Source organism: Pongo abelii, chromosome 2 (genome assembly GCF_028885655.2).
Source record: "Pongo abelii isolate AG06213 chromosome 2, NHGRI_mPonAbe1-v2.0_pri, whole genome shotgun sequence".
Taxonomy (NCBI): domain Eukaryota; kingdom Metazoa; phylum Chordata; class Mammalia; order Primates; family Hominidae; genus Pongo; species Pongo abelii.
This window is the reverse complement of record NC_085928.1, coordinates 141,040,924-141,053,630: the sequence shown is the minus strand read 5'-3', so window position 1 is coordinate 141,053,630 and position 12,707 is coordinate 141,040,924. Positions and strand designations below refer to the sequence as shown.

The 12,707-nt window shown below is 40.2% G+C and overlaps 1 protein-coding gene across 1 annotated transcript in view; it reads left to right on the top strand.

Moving 5' to 3' along the window:
* CPNE4 (copine 4) overlaps window positions 1-12,707 on the top strand; it is a 767,841-nt gene that overhangs the window by 728,234 nt on the left and 26,900 nt on the right. Inside the window, exon 19 of the mRNA XM_024245287.3 lies at window positions 9,960-10,093. Within this exon, the coding sequence (XP_024101055.1) occupies window positions 9,960-10,093 (134 nt within the window). The remainder of the gene's footprint in view (window positions 1-9,959; window positions 10,094-12,707) is intronic.

Sequence of the window (12,707 nt, the reverse complement as noted above, 5' to 3'; positions counted from 1 at the left end):
CCCCTGTATGTAATTCGAATCTGTGTGCCCTTGGGATTTACACACCCCTGATGTATATTTGACACGTAGGCTAAGTCTTTTTAAAGTGCCTAGGTAGGTCAAGGTTGTGAGTCCATCTACACTGGAACAACTGACTTTCACTGACTTAATATTCAAAATCCTCCTAGGTTTGGTCAGATGTGACTTCCAGAAAAAGAATCCCCAGATGGCAAAAGACAGATGTGCTAGAACCCTTTGGAAAGCAATGTGGACATAAACAAGAGAGATGCAACTTGTACAGTATTTATATCTCATCTTACAGAAATGTACTAATGAAGCTCAGCCCTGTTCAGCTCCCTGACTGGCTCAGTCATTTGAAAAAAGGAAAGAAAATGGGTTTAAATTTTTAGTCAAGCTTTGGGCCCAAGAGTGTAGACAGGACCAATATATTCCTGGAACCAGGGATGATGGTGCTCAAAGGACTAAAAGGAGTCTCAAAGGGATGAGATAAATGGTCATTTACTAAACCAGCTTCCCCTTAGCTAGGGAAGTATCCTCTGCCCTAATCTCAGGGAGGTCTACCTATGTCCTTCCTAAACTTGGGGTATTGTGCATTTATTTCTGAACACTTACAGGAGCAAATTTTAGAGTTTGGTCACCTCTTTAAAGTCTAAGATTCTCTAATGCACAGCCAGCAAGCCTTCCTACATTCACACTGTCACATACAGAAGGTAGCAAGCATGTTTACTGAGGATACACGTCTAACTCTAGCTATCCTGCAGGCTCATTGCTGCTCTGAGCATACCCAAATGGAAGTATGGAAGCAAGCAATATCATAAAGGAGAGCTACTGGAAATAGTTTCCCAAGATCTTAGGCAAAAACGGGATTTCAGGAAACTATTTATAGCTTTTCAAGGGAAAGCTCTATTGATTTCAGTCTGGTTTAGATTTTGTAGATCCCATGCTCTTGAACAACTCTGTATTCAACCTTCAGGGTCTTGCTCTGCCCTTCAAGTTGTGCTGCAAAGAATCAGCCCCAACAAAAATTAGGCACTGAATCCCAACCTAAAGGGTTCCTAGCTCCACATCCTGACTTTCAGATATCCCAGTGCCCTGCCTTGTTCTCCCCTTCTTTCTCAGTCTGCTGACCTTCCCCCACTGAGAGTATCACTTCAGTGTTTGTCACCAACAACACACCAGTTGCAGCTCCCCATGCCCTCCAGTGTCAACTGATAGACCTGTGGGAGGTGTGAGTGGGGAGAGCAGTCTGGAGCAAGGAATGAGAAGAGAAGAATGTACAGATGAATGCCGAGGAGAAGGGGCAGCCAACAATAGTTCCTCCACAAAGCCCTTCCTCCTGCAGGGTTTCAGGTTGGGGACTCAGAAGAGAATTGCTAGGTATTCTATTCCCAGTGTTCTGCTAAAGGAAACATACCAGTCACTTCTATGTCATTTTCTTCCAAAATTAAGTCAGCTTTCTCATTATAAATGTTTTATTGCTCAAGGGGTGCAACTTAATTTAAATTATAAGCTGTAATGCAAATCGTTAAGAAAAAGTATCGTTGTCTTATTTAATTTGGTCTGTAAGTGTTTATTATCTGCCTGGTTATTTTACTGAAACCATCTGGCAACATGAAAAGGAAGTGGCAGAGAGATGAGAAGTGAAGAGAGGAAGGTTCCCTGGCATGGAGATGGGCAGAGGAGAGAGAGAAAAGGGATGTTTCCTTGCAGTAATTATACCTCAGAGGCTTTCAGAGGCAAAACCCCCATTGGCACATTATGTGACCCTTGGCTCCTGAGCAACCAGGGAGCTTTAGCCAACACAAACTTTTTGTCTCCCTGGAGAAAGGCCTTCAAGCACCAGAGGTGACATAAAGTTCTGGATGTTCTCCATTTCCTCCCCTAGAGCCACTTTCCATCCTTCTCCACTCTCCCTTCTGTGCCCCAGGAAGCAAGCCTCCTTGGACGCACCACCCAAGCTCTCCAGCTCTTAGCTTTTGGTTGGGTTTGACCAATGAGAGGCAACCATCAGAGATCAAAGAATAGGAGGCGAGAGAACTTGAAATATTTATTTCTCTAGCCTCCTGCCTGCCAGGCTGTGGTTTGGCAGCGACCTTCTTCCTGACAGAAGGTCACAGTTCCTGTCAGGTGCCCTGTTCTGAAGATACTCCTCTTACTGAACTATAGTAACTGCTCCCTCCCACTCTTTCTGGTCAGTTTCCATTAACCTTTTCCACATGTTTGTGAATTGTCCCTTTATTAAACTTCCTCAATCACCTTTTGGGTGGACTTTTTGTTTCCTGTAGTGGCTCTGACCAATACAAAATATAAGCAGGAGCTAGGAGAAAGTCTTTGTATCTTCCATAGATGCTGGTGCTTCTGGTTCAATCTTAAGAGTGTTAAAGATGGGGGCATCTTTCTCCTCAGCTGCTAAGCTGCTCAAAATACTTTTGCTGAATTGTAATAATTGAACCCTAAACCTTCAAAAGGAGATAAGATTTAGAAAAAAGAACAAATTGGATAAATAAATATGATATTGGGGTTTTGCTTTAAAAAGCATCCCCCATAAACTTAAGTATTTATGCACCACTATATTCTAATTATAAATACTAAAACCTTAATTAGGAAAATGAATAAACAGGATGTATTTAGGGGAGTATTGGGGAAGCAGTTTGGGGTCAGAACTTGAAGGGCTTTGAATTTTGAGGTAATTTGGTGGATAATGCATGTTCAAAAGGATATTGAGGAGGGCCTTGAAGCAACAGGCACATGCTTTCGACAAGTAAACCTGGGAGTGTTTGATGGTGGTGACGGGGGGAATGAGAGATGAAGCAAGCAGAGATGGAAGCCCACTGCCACAGGCCTGGTGCCAGGTAAAAAGAAGCTAAACAAGAGTGGCAGCAGCAGGAGAGGTACTGTGGAAAGAGAAGCACTAAGCCTCTGCCTAGAATACAATGAGAAGACTGAAAGCAATAAAAGCTTTTGTGCCTGACTGACAGCATGGTGGACCTGGTCAGGGAAATATGCGAGGCAACAACAGCTGCAGGCAAGATGATGAATTTGGCTTTGGACACGTTGGAGGTACTTTCAGGTATCCCAGTGGAGATGGTACTTATAAATATGGACCTAGGTTTCAGGGGAGAGTCAGGAGCTACATGTATGTGGCTCTGGATGAGATGTCCCAAGAGAAGAATATAGAAGGAAAAGGGGCCTGATGACAAGAAATTGTAGAGGACCTCTATCTGGCAGCAGAGGAAAGAGGGGCAAACAGTTAAGAGAAGAAATGCCAGAGGAGAAGAAGGCCCAAGGGGAGGCAGTAACTCAGATGCCCAGGAGGAAAAAGCTAAGGTTAAGATCAAGGGCAACAATCTTGCATGCTAAAGAGAAGTCAGAGGGTGAAGAACAACATGATGAGTAGGCGTATATCATCTTCAAAAGAGCAACTTCAGCATAATGAGATAGGTGAGACCCAGGAGTTAGAGTGTAAACAGAAGGTAAGGAAGTGAACACAGCAGCTATAAGTATTCATTCAAGAAAGTTAACAGTGAAGGGAAGGCAAGAGGTAAAGGAGGATGGCAATTGAAAGATTAAAAGAGAAGAGATTTTAAGCTAGAATCAGACTATAAGCAGAGGCAACAGCCCACTGGAAGGAAAGAGACAAATGATGCTAAAAAGAGCCCTAGACAGTCAATGATTCTTATTCTTTTTTGGTCACCTGAACACTTGAGAATTTGATACATGATGTATAGCCTCTTACTGGGAAGTGCACACATCCAGTTTTGCATGCAGTTTTGGGAGGCCAAGGGCACTCGCTGAAGACAATCCTTGTACCTCACATGAATCCTTGAGTCATAAGAACTCTGGAGCAACTGTAGCATTGCAGTCTTTGAGGAGGTGGGTGGAGGTGAAACAGACCACAGGGTGAGAGATTGGGTTTGGCACATGGTAGAGCAGCTAAAAATAAAACCAGATACTAGAATTTCACACACAAAATACAAAGTTATAGATAACACAAAACAGAGAGATGCCGTAAGGTATTTGAAAAGAAAAAATGGTAGAAAAATCAAAAGGTTTTTTTGAAAGTTATTGCTTTTTCATATGCTCAAAAATGTTCATTGTAACACAGATTTTTACACAGGCACTCTGTCAGCAACCTAAATGTCTAACAATAAGGTAATGGCTATGTAAATTACAGTATTCCTTTAAATACTATGATATTTAGTATCTTAGTATTTAGTATTGACTATGATAAAGCCTATTTAAATTATAATTCTAAGGTTTAGATAATAACATGAGGTCATATTTATGACATAGTGTTATAAAAATGTAAAGCAGAGTTACTCTATGATTACAACTATATATATAAAATATCTAGAGAGGAAAGAACAATAAAATATGACTTACCAGCCTAGTGGCATGGTGAGTGATATTTTTTTCTTATTAATTTTAAATGGACATTTCTTTTGTGTCATTTTTAAAAATTGAAGATAATATTGCTTTCTCTTACCTCTGACTATAGTTTACATTTTAGTAATATAATATAATAAGCTGCTGAATGCAACTTCTCCCAGACTGGCCTTCAAACCTAAAAATTTAGATCACTCATTAAAGGTTCTCTCAGGAAATCTTTTTCTTTCTTTCTTTCTTCCTTTCTTCTTTTTGTTTTTTTTTTTGTTTTGTTTTGTTTTTTGAAACAGGTTCTCACTCTGTTTCCCAGAGCGCAGTGCAGTAGCACACTGGAAGCTCACTGTAACCTTAAACTCCTGAGCTCAAGTGATGCTCTTGCCTCAGCCTCCTGAGTAGCTGGGACTACAAGCATGTGCTACCACACTGGCTACTTTTTAAAACAAATTTTTGTAGAGACAGGGTCCAGCTGTGTTGCCCAGGCTGGTCTCAAACTCCTGGCCTCAAGTTATTCTTTCATCTCGGCCTCCCAAAGCATTGGGATTATAAGTGTGAGCCACCGTGCCCAGTCTCAGGAAATCTTTTCTAACCCTAAAACATTTAGGGCATCCTATGTCCACACTGTGGCCCAGTTTACATTTTTAAATCTTTATTTTACATCCCAGATTGAACACTGATCTACTCTGGTGTAGACCTTCGAATCTGCTTTCTGCTTAGTGAGCCCTGCTTACTGAATTTCTGTGCAAAGCCAGGGTACAATAGGTTAAAGAGGCAAATGCTTTGCCATTTCCAGAAAATGAACCAAGTAAGTTTAGGTGACTTTCCCTATTTTCCTATTTAACTGCCCTCTTAGTAAGTTTTCTGAAAATAGAAAAGAATAAAAATGTAACTTATTATTTAAGAAATGGTCCAGACCAAACAGTATGTCCACCTACAAGATTCATTGTATAGGTCCAAATTGTACACAGCTATTTAAAAAGAAAAGAAAGAAAGCTCCCCAAGAATGTGGTCCCAAAGGTAGACTGCAGGTACAACTAACCAGAGGTTGTTACACAGCAGCTTCCCTTAGAAAACATCGAGAAGGTTCACAAATGACCTGTTTGGCAGATGAAGGGAAGGGATCTGAGGAGCAGGGTTGTTTCATGTAAGAATCTAAAAATGCCCAAAGAAAGATGCTCATCATTTGCAACCAGCCTTTTCCCAGGAACAGCTCCACACACTGGGAATTTGGTGTCATGGAGGGAGCATTTTGCATTCTTACTTTACAAGGCTTTGCAAAGCTGCTCCACAGCTCTGCTTAATAATGAGCAGTGGCTTCCTGGGCAGAAGGAAAAAGCACTGGGCGCCTGTTCTTGTGCTGCCTGCAGAGAAGATTGGAGCACATACCAGAACCACAGGTTTCCATAAATGCTTCCTATCAGGAAATGAAAGCGTGGTGGCTCTGCGAGCTCACCGGTATTCAGAAAACCAGGCGTCAGTAGCCACCTCCACACACTGGCATTTTTCAGTCATTTTCTTGCTTTTATTTCTCAACTTAATCCCATCTTTCACTGCCTCCCTGTTGCTTTCTAAAATAAACCTAACCTTTCATTCTGCTCTCTTTCTACTAATGCTAACTTTAAAGAGCACAGAGAATTCTTGGTGGAAGACCACCCCCTGAAGATAAATATTTTATCTCCAGCTTCATAAAGGAGGTTTTAGGAACCACCACTTTCCAGAAAATAAAAATGAAAATATTTTAGCTGACTCATACTTAAGACTGTCCATTGGTGTCTAGTCACATGATAAAATATTTTTGTATTAAGCCATGAGAACTATAAAATGGGCTATATGGTAAGAATCATAAGCCTATTTCCTTTTTCATCAGTCAATTTTTAAGTTCATACCCTCCCCCAGGTCTATATGAGAATCTCCTGAGATGAAGTGGCCTCTCTCCTTGTCATAGACATAGGGGCCATTGCTATGGGAAAAGTGGAAACCCTAGAGGCCTGCCTGAAAAGAAATAGTAAAATTTCCACCAGGCATGTTCGAATGTTTATATAGTAGCACCAAGAACAGGCAGCCCAATACTAACCTTCTGGCATTAGCCTGTACCTTGTTTCATTACCTTCAAAATATATTATCCTCTTCTGTCCCCCCAAAACCTGGCCATTCCCTTTCCCTAACTGGCATCCAACTCCACATTCAATTGGTCACAAAATCCTATTCATTTTCTATCCTTACTTTCTTCAATCACTCTTTCCTTCTCACCATCATCTTTGCCCCACCCTAGTTAAGCATAAGAAAATTATTCCAAGCCTGACAATGAAGAGTTGATAGGAATGAAAATGACATAGTAGGGTCAGTATTGGAGGTAAAGCAGGAGATGTACCTGGGGTGCAAAATTAAGGAGACTCTCACTCTGCGGATTTTGCAAGTGTAGGGTCTGCTGAGAGTGAGTGCCTCCTTGGGTTTTACAAACTAGGCACTTCTTTTTGCCTCACCCCATCTCCAGCTCTGATTTTTTTTTTCATTATTTTAAAATACATTGTTGCCACAATCTATGTATGCTTGTCCAGACATTACACACACTTATCTAGATATAACATATTCATCCAGGTGATATATTCGGGCTCAGATGCTGCCACTAGGTGCCTGCATGCTCAGAGAATTTTGCCAATGCCTAGGAATGTTTCTTGAGCAGCCATTTTTCTTTATGGATTTTTTTCCTCTGGCCTATATAACCTGATTTCATTGTCTAGTTTTATATCAAGACACCAGCATGTTTTTGTCATCACAGAACACCCTTAACACTTCAGGGGTTTCAGTCAGGCAACCAGCACATGGAACAGATTGTTAACTTTAGTATCAAGAGGCAGAAGCATGATGCCTTCAGAGGTAAGGAGGTGGTGACCCATGATGAAAGGCATCATGAATAGAAGTGAGGTGGGCCACAAGGTGCTTGTTATTAATAATAAAGTATCAACACCTGCCAATGATTCACTTTTTAGACAAATTAAAGCAGGATCAAGGTAATCTCCATAACAACATCTTCACACTCTCTAGAATTCCCTGGAGTACTAACATGCATTCCTCAGGGGAAGAGAAAGGGGTGGCTTTACATCTGGCCTTCCCAGCATTACTTTTACCTTTTAAACACTATGTACACCTGTGCAAGTTGCCATTCTCCCTTAAACATGTCCCATTAGAAGTAAAAGGCTGAGAATGGTGTCTGTGAGTTGAGCTTGGTAAACCCAGGAGGCCCCCAAAGGTATGATTTTCTCAAACATTGTCTCTCAAACATATCTGGAGTGCTCCTCTCAGAAATTTTCCTGAAATTATCTGCATGAGTTTGGATCTCTATCTTGTTGAGGCCTCATTGGTAGATCCTGAGGTGCTTTTCACCTCCTTGTTCAGAAAATGCATGTAGTTTCCTCCCTCCCACCAGCTTTTCATCATAGTCCTTGATTAAAAGGGCCTCACCTATGGTCTTCCTTTTTTTTTTTTTTTCCCGGTGGGTTGGCTCTCACCTTCAGGATAAACCTGTCCCAGAAGACACTGGACTTTATTGGTCTCCCTAGATTACCTCCAGTCATCCTCAGTAACAATCCTCTCACTATTGTGTGTACAAACATACACACACACACACATTTCAGTTTTCCTTTTCTTAACTTTTACACCCATTTTGGTCACAAAGAGTTTATTCAAGGCAATTCTTCCCCAAATTACCATGGTTGCCTCCTAGCAAGTCTCCCTACCTCCAGGCCAAATCTCCTCCATTTTTTATTAGAATAATTATACCCATGAGAACTCTTGGTGTTTTGGTCGTCGACATACATGTTTTCCTGGATGTATGATGGCATAATGGAAAAAGGTAGAAAGGAACCATATAGACTTGGATTTAAACCCAACTCCAAGCCCTCTTACCCTATGTCACATGAAAATGGAATAATATCATGCATATAAATGAAGTAATATCATGCCCTCTGTGTCACACACAGTTAGCACAGTGCCTGACACAGAGATTATTTCTCTCTTCTTTCCTTTGTTATCCAAAGTAAGGGAATCTAAGGTTCAGGGAAGAACTGCAACTTTTCTTCAGATAACCTTTTTTTTTTTTTTTTTTTTTTTTTTTACATACTCTCAGTACTAGCATTTATCAGTAGGCATCCCCTGATTTTAAGAAATCTGGGTATTCTGAAAACAGGGTTTGAATCCTACCTAAGTTTATTTTTGACATAGTTCTGTGGAGAGGCAAGGAAGAAAAAGAAAAAAATAACAGAGATGAACATGTAATTTCATGAAAGAAAAGAGAAAAGCCTATAAATGAATTAATGTTAGCCTATTGCTTTTCTTTCCTAGTCACTTTGATTTGATTGCAGGGTACAATATCAGATGTGACTAACATTTTTTCCCCATCAACTTATACCTTAAGAAGCACAAACACACACATGGCATGTGTTCTCTATCCTTTCAGAAATAATGTTCCACCTTCATAGATCCAATGGGGCATTCCAGTTATTTGTTGTAATGGAATTTACCAAATAACATTTCCCATTATGATTCCCAGGATCATATGAAGAAATAGAGCCTTTCGGCCATAGTAAGCCAATGAATGTATTCTACTGTACCCCAGAAGGAAATGGAATTATGCAACATAAACATTTCTTTCTTCCCGTGTGACTTTTTATTTTAACCTTCTTCCCTCAAAGCTTAAGTGGCATTTTTAAAGAGATTTTTGCTGGGTTAACTTTTATTTAGATGGTGGTGATGTTGGAAATTAGAAGAAATGTTTCTTCTCATTTTAACACCCTCTGGCTTAAGCATTTTTTGTTCTTTCTTTTGTTATTAAGAAGTGTTCAGTGAGTCAATGTTTACTTACGTGATTATGATACTGGGGGTCAGAAGAAATTTGAGAAGTTGAAGGATAAATGACTAGTTGGTGGCAAGACAGGTTTCCCTTCTCCACTTCCCACTCACAATACGATAACATTCAGGCATCCCTTTTGTTGTAGGTAGGAGTTCTTACATGAATGAGAACCAAAATGTTGAATGCCTTACACAGAGCTGCTCCTTCCAGAAAATTTGTTATAACCACTCTAACACATCCCTCTGCATCTGGCCACTCATGGAAACATGACAATGGCTTTGGTATGAAGACTGTATCTTTAACACAGAATTTGGGTTTAAGGGATCTACCTATGCCGCGTAGATGGAATTGTTCTGCCCAGGGAGTGTAGAAGTCTTTGCTTAGTGAACTGTGAAATTGGAGGGCAGATATTCTATCCTTACTCTTGCTGCCTGGTGAGATCGATCAACAGCATCTGGGCTTTCTGATCTATGTCAATCTCAAGTTCCTATTAAACAGGGAGAAGAGAGTGCACTGGTGGGAAGGGAGACTGAAGACTGCAGAAATGGCCTCAACCAAATTAATAACTAGTTTTTCAAGCAAATTAGTTTATTCTCTTTCTTTATTGGCAGGGTATGTAATGTGCTACTGTTTTTGACCCGAGGCCAGGTCTCTCTCATGGCTGATCACAATTCCTAGGAGACGCATATACTTTAAATTTACCTTTTCTTATATTTTTCTCTTTTAGGTAGCTATAGATTTCACTGCCTCAAACGGGGACCCCAGGAACAGCTGTTCCTTGCACTACATCCACCCTTACCAACCCAATGAGTATCTGAAAGCTTTGGTAGCTGTGGGGGAGATTTGCCAAGACTATGACAGGTAAGAGGCTTCAGGACATTTGGAGCCTTATCATCTCTCATGTGGGTTCAGATGGTCTTCGGCTGATCCTGGGCAGAAAGTGGAAATTAAGTCTAGTAGCTCCTTATGTAGTGGCTTCAAAGGTTTCATTCCCTCTGTACTAGAAAAACTAAGTTTGTACCTTGCTCACGCTGGTCACCAAACAAAATCCTTTCTCAGCCTTCTTCTCTCAATTGGCTGGCAAGACGATTGGATAGCAATTTTGGTTTGCATTTTGTGAAGTCTTAGCATGTACCTTGCTACTCAAAATTGCTTATGCACTAGCAGCATTCTTAACCTACTGAATTTGAATCTGCATTTAACAAGATCCCCAGATGATTTGTATATACTTTAGAGTTGTAGAAGCACAGGTCTATTAGACATTATTACATCTGATCCTCACATTAACCCTTATATAGTATGTATTCCTTAAAAAGAAGGGAATACTGTACAGGAGGTTGAGTAATTTGTGCACTATCACGTAGCCAGAGGCAGGACTTGAGCCCAGGTCTACCCACTCCACAGCTTAGCCTATAATCACTATGCTTCACTGACCTCAAAAGCTATTGGTAACTTCAGCAGAGGGTGTGGCACATGTATGTAGCCAGGTGCATGTGTATGTTTGCATGTACGTATATAGAAAACATGATTTTAAGATCAAATCAATGTTCTATTTATTCTTACTTGATGATAAATATTGACCTTTCCTACCAAGAAAATTTCCTGTAAGGAATATCTTACATAAATTACGTTAAACTGAATGTATTCTGCCTTTCCAGTAGTTTTAGAATGAAGTAAAGGAATTTAGGTGCATGCATAAGGAAAGCTTTTTGAAGTGAAACCAATGTAAATATAAATATGTGTAAATCTCAGTTAACTCCCTGGTGTGATTGTAAACCAAGGCTAGTTAGTAATGAGCAGCGACAAATTGACCTTTCAAACCAGGAAAATAAAGCAACTCCATCCTTTAGGTTTCAGAGGAATTTTGTAAGATAGCATGATTTCTGTTCTTTCTAGTGTCATAATTGGTGATAATCATACTAAAAACCTGTTATCCTCCACACCATAGGAAATGACACATTTTAAGGACTAGAATGTACAGAGAAACTAATAGGACAGGGCAATGGGAAAGGTGCAGTCAGTCTCCCGCCTGCCTGTGTCTCTGGATTCAGCTTGGTCGTCACCAGTAACTCAAATGTAGTACAAAGCAAGTTGGGGAATGAATGAACAGGTCCAGTAAAATCAAAGAGCTTTAAACGCTCAGGCCCTTGCTGATACTTCCTCTCCTGTACATCCAGGAAAGAAGTCAATAGTTATTTTAAATTATCTTTTTGGAAAAACACCTCTTATACTTAATCTTGAGGTATTGACTATGAAGATAACTTGAATTTCAACACTGATTTATTCAAACCCCAATGCAGGCAGTGGGGGACGGGGTTCCTAGAGAAGTTTATATCATATGAAGATTTCCACCAGGGAGAGAAAAGACTGGCCAATTGCATCCACTACGTTGGAAACTTCTCCAAACGTCCCCAAGACACAAACACAAGAATTTTCTTCCGTCTTTATATCACACACACAGATGCATACACACATTAGTAATCTAGTATAATAATGTGTGCACATGTTGAGAGACAAGAAGGGGGAGAGTATCTTCAGGATTCTCAACTTTTCAATCTTGAAATGCTTGCAAAAGATAAAGTAGGTAAATGCACTTAACACAAATGTCAAACAGTAGATGCTTAATTAAAAAGTTAACTCAGAATCTGCGGGGAAGAAAGCAGTCTGATAATAAATTACAAAGAAAAGACTGATGGATTTTCCAGAAATGAAGATAGTAAGCCTCAGAGCCCTTATTATAGTTCTGCAGCAGATTTAGTGGATGATCTGGAAGAAGCTGCTGAACGTCTCCATTTCCTGATTGCCTCACATGCAAAATGCAGAGACTACAGTTGGAGTGGCATGTATATCTTGTAAAGCTTTTGTCCCTTTGTGAGCCAGACAAAGTCTGGGGAGCATTTTTTTTTCCTCAAAAATGCAGATTCAATAACAAAATAAGATATGAAACCTTAAGAGTTACATGAAGAATCATCATAAATGATTGTTTTAAAAATTTTAATAGAGTAAGATTGACATTATCATCCCCAACTGACCAAGAAAATCAAGTTTCTACAGCTCAGTGGGGCAATTCTTTTTTCCATATAAAGAAAGCAGCTCAACATTAAAATGGGCAAATACTTAAGGAAGAAAAAGGAGGATTGAAAAACTCCAATGCTCCTTTTAAAAAGCTCCCTAGAAGAATGTGTATTGCTCACTTGAAAACTGACAAGGTTCTGCTGTTTCTCCTTTGTGTGGGTGGATAGACAATAGACAGGCAGAGTCAGGAAATTTCAAGTCGGGGCTCTGGAATTAATTTATTCTCACATCAAAGTCAGTGCGGTTGGGGCTCAAAATGAAACACTTGAATAAAAACTGACAGAAGGCATCGTTCCCCCTCCTGCAGTGACACAGAGGTTTCTAATCCCCGTGAGCCTTAGAAATTCCTCCCAGCCTCTGGCAGCCAAGAGTTTTCTTTTTGCCTTGTACAGTCATTGCT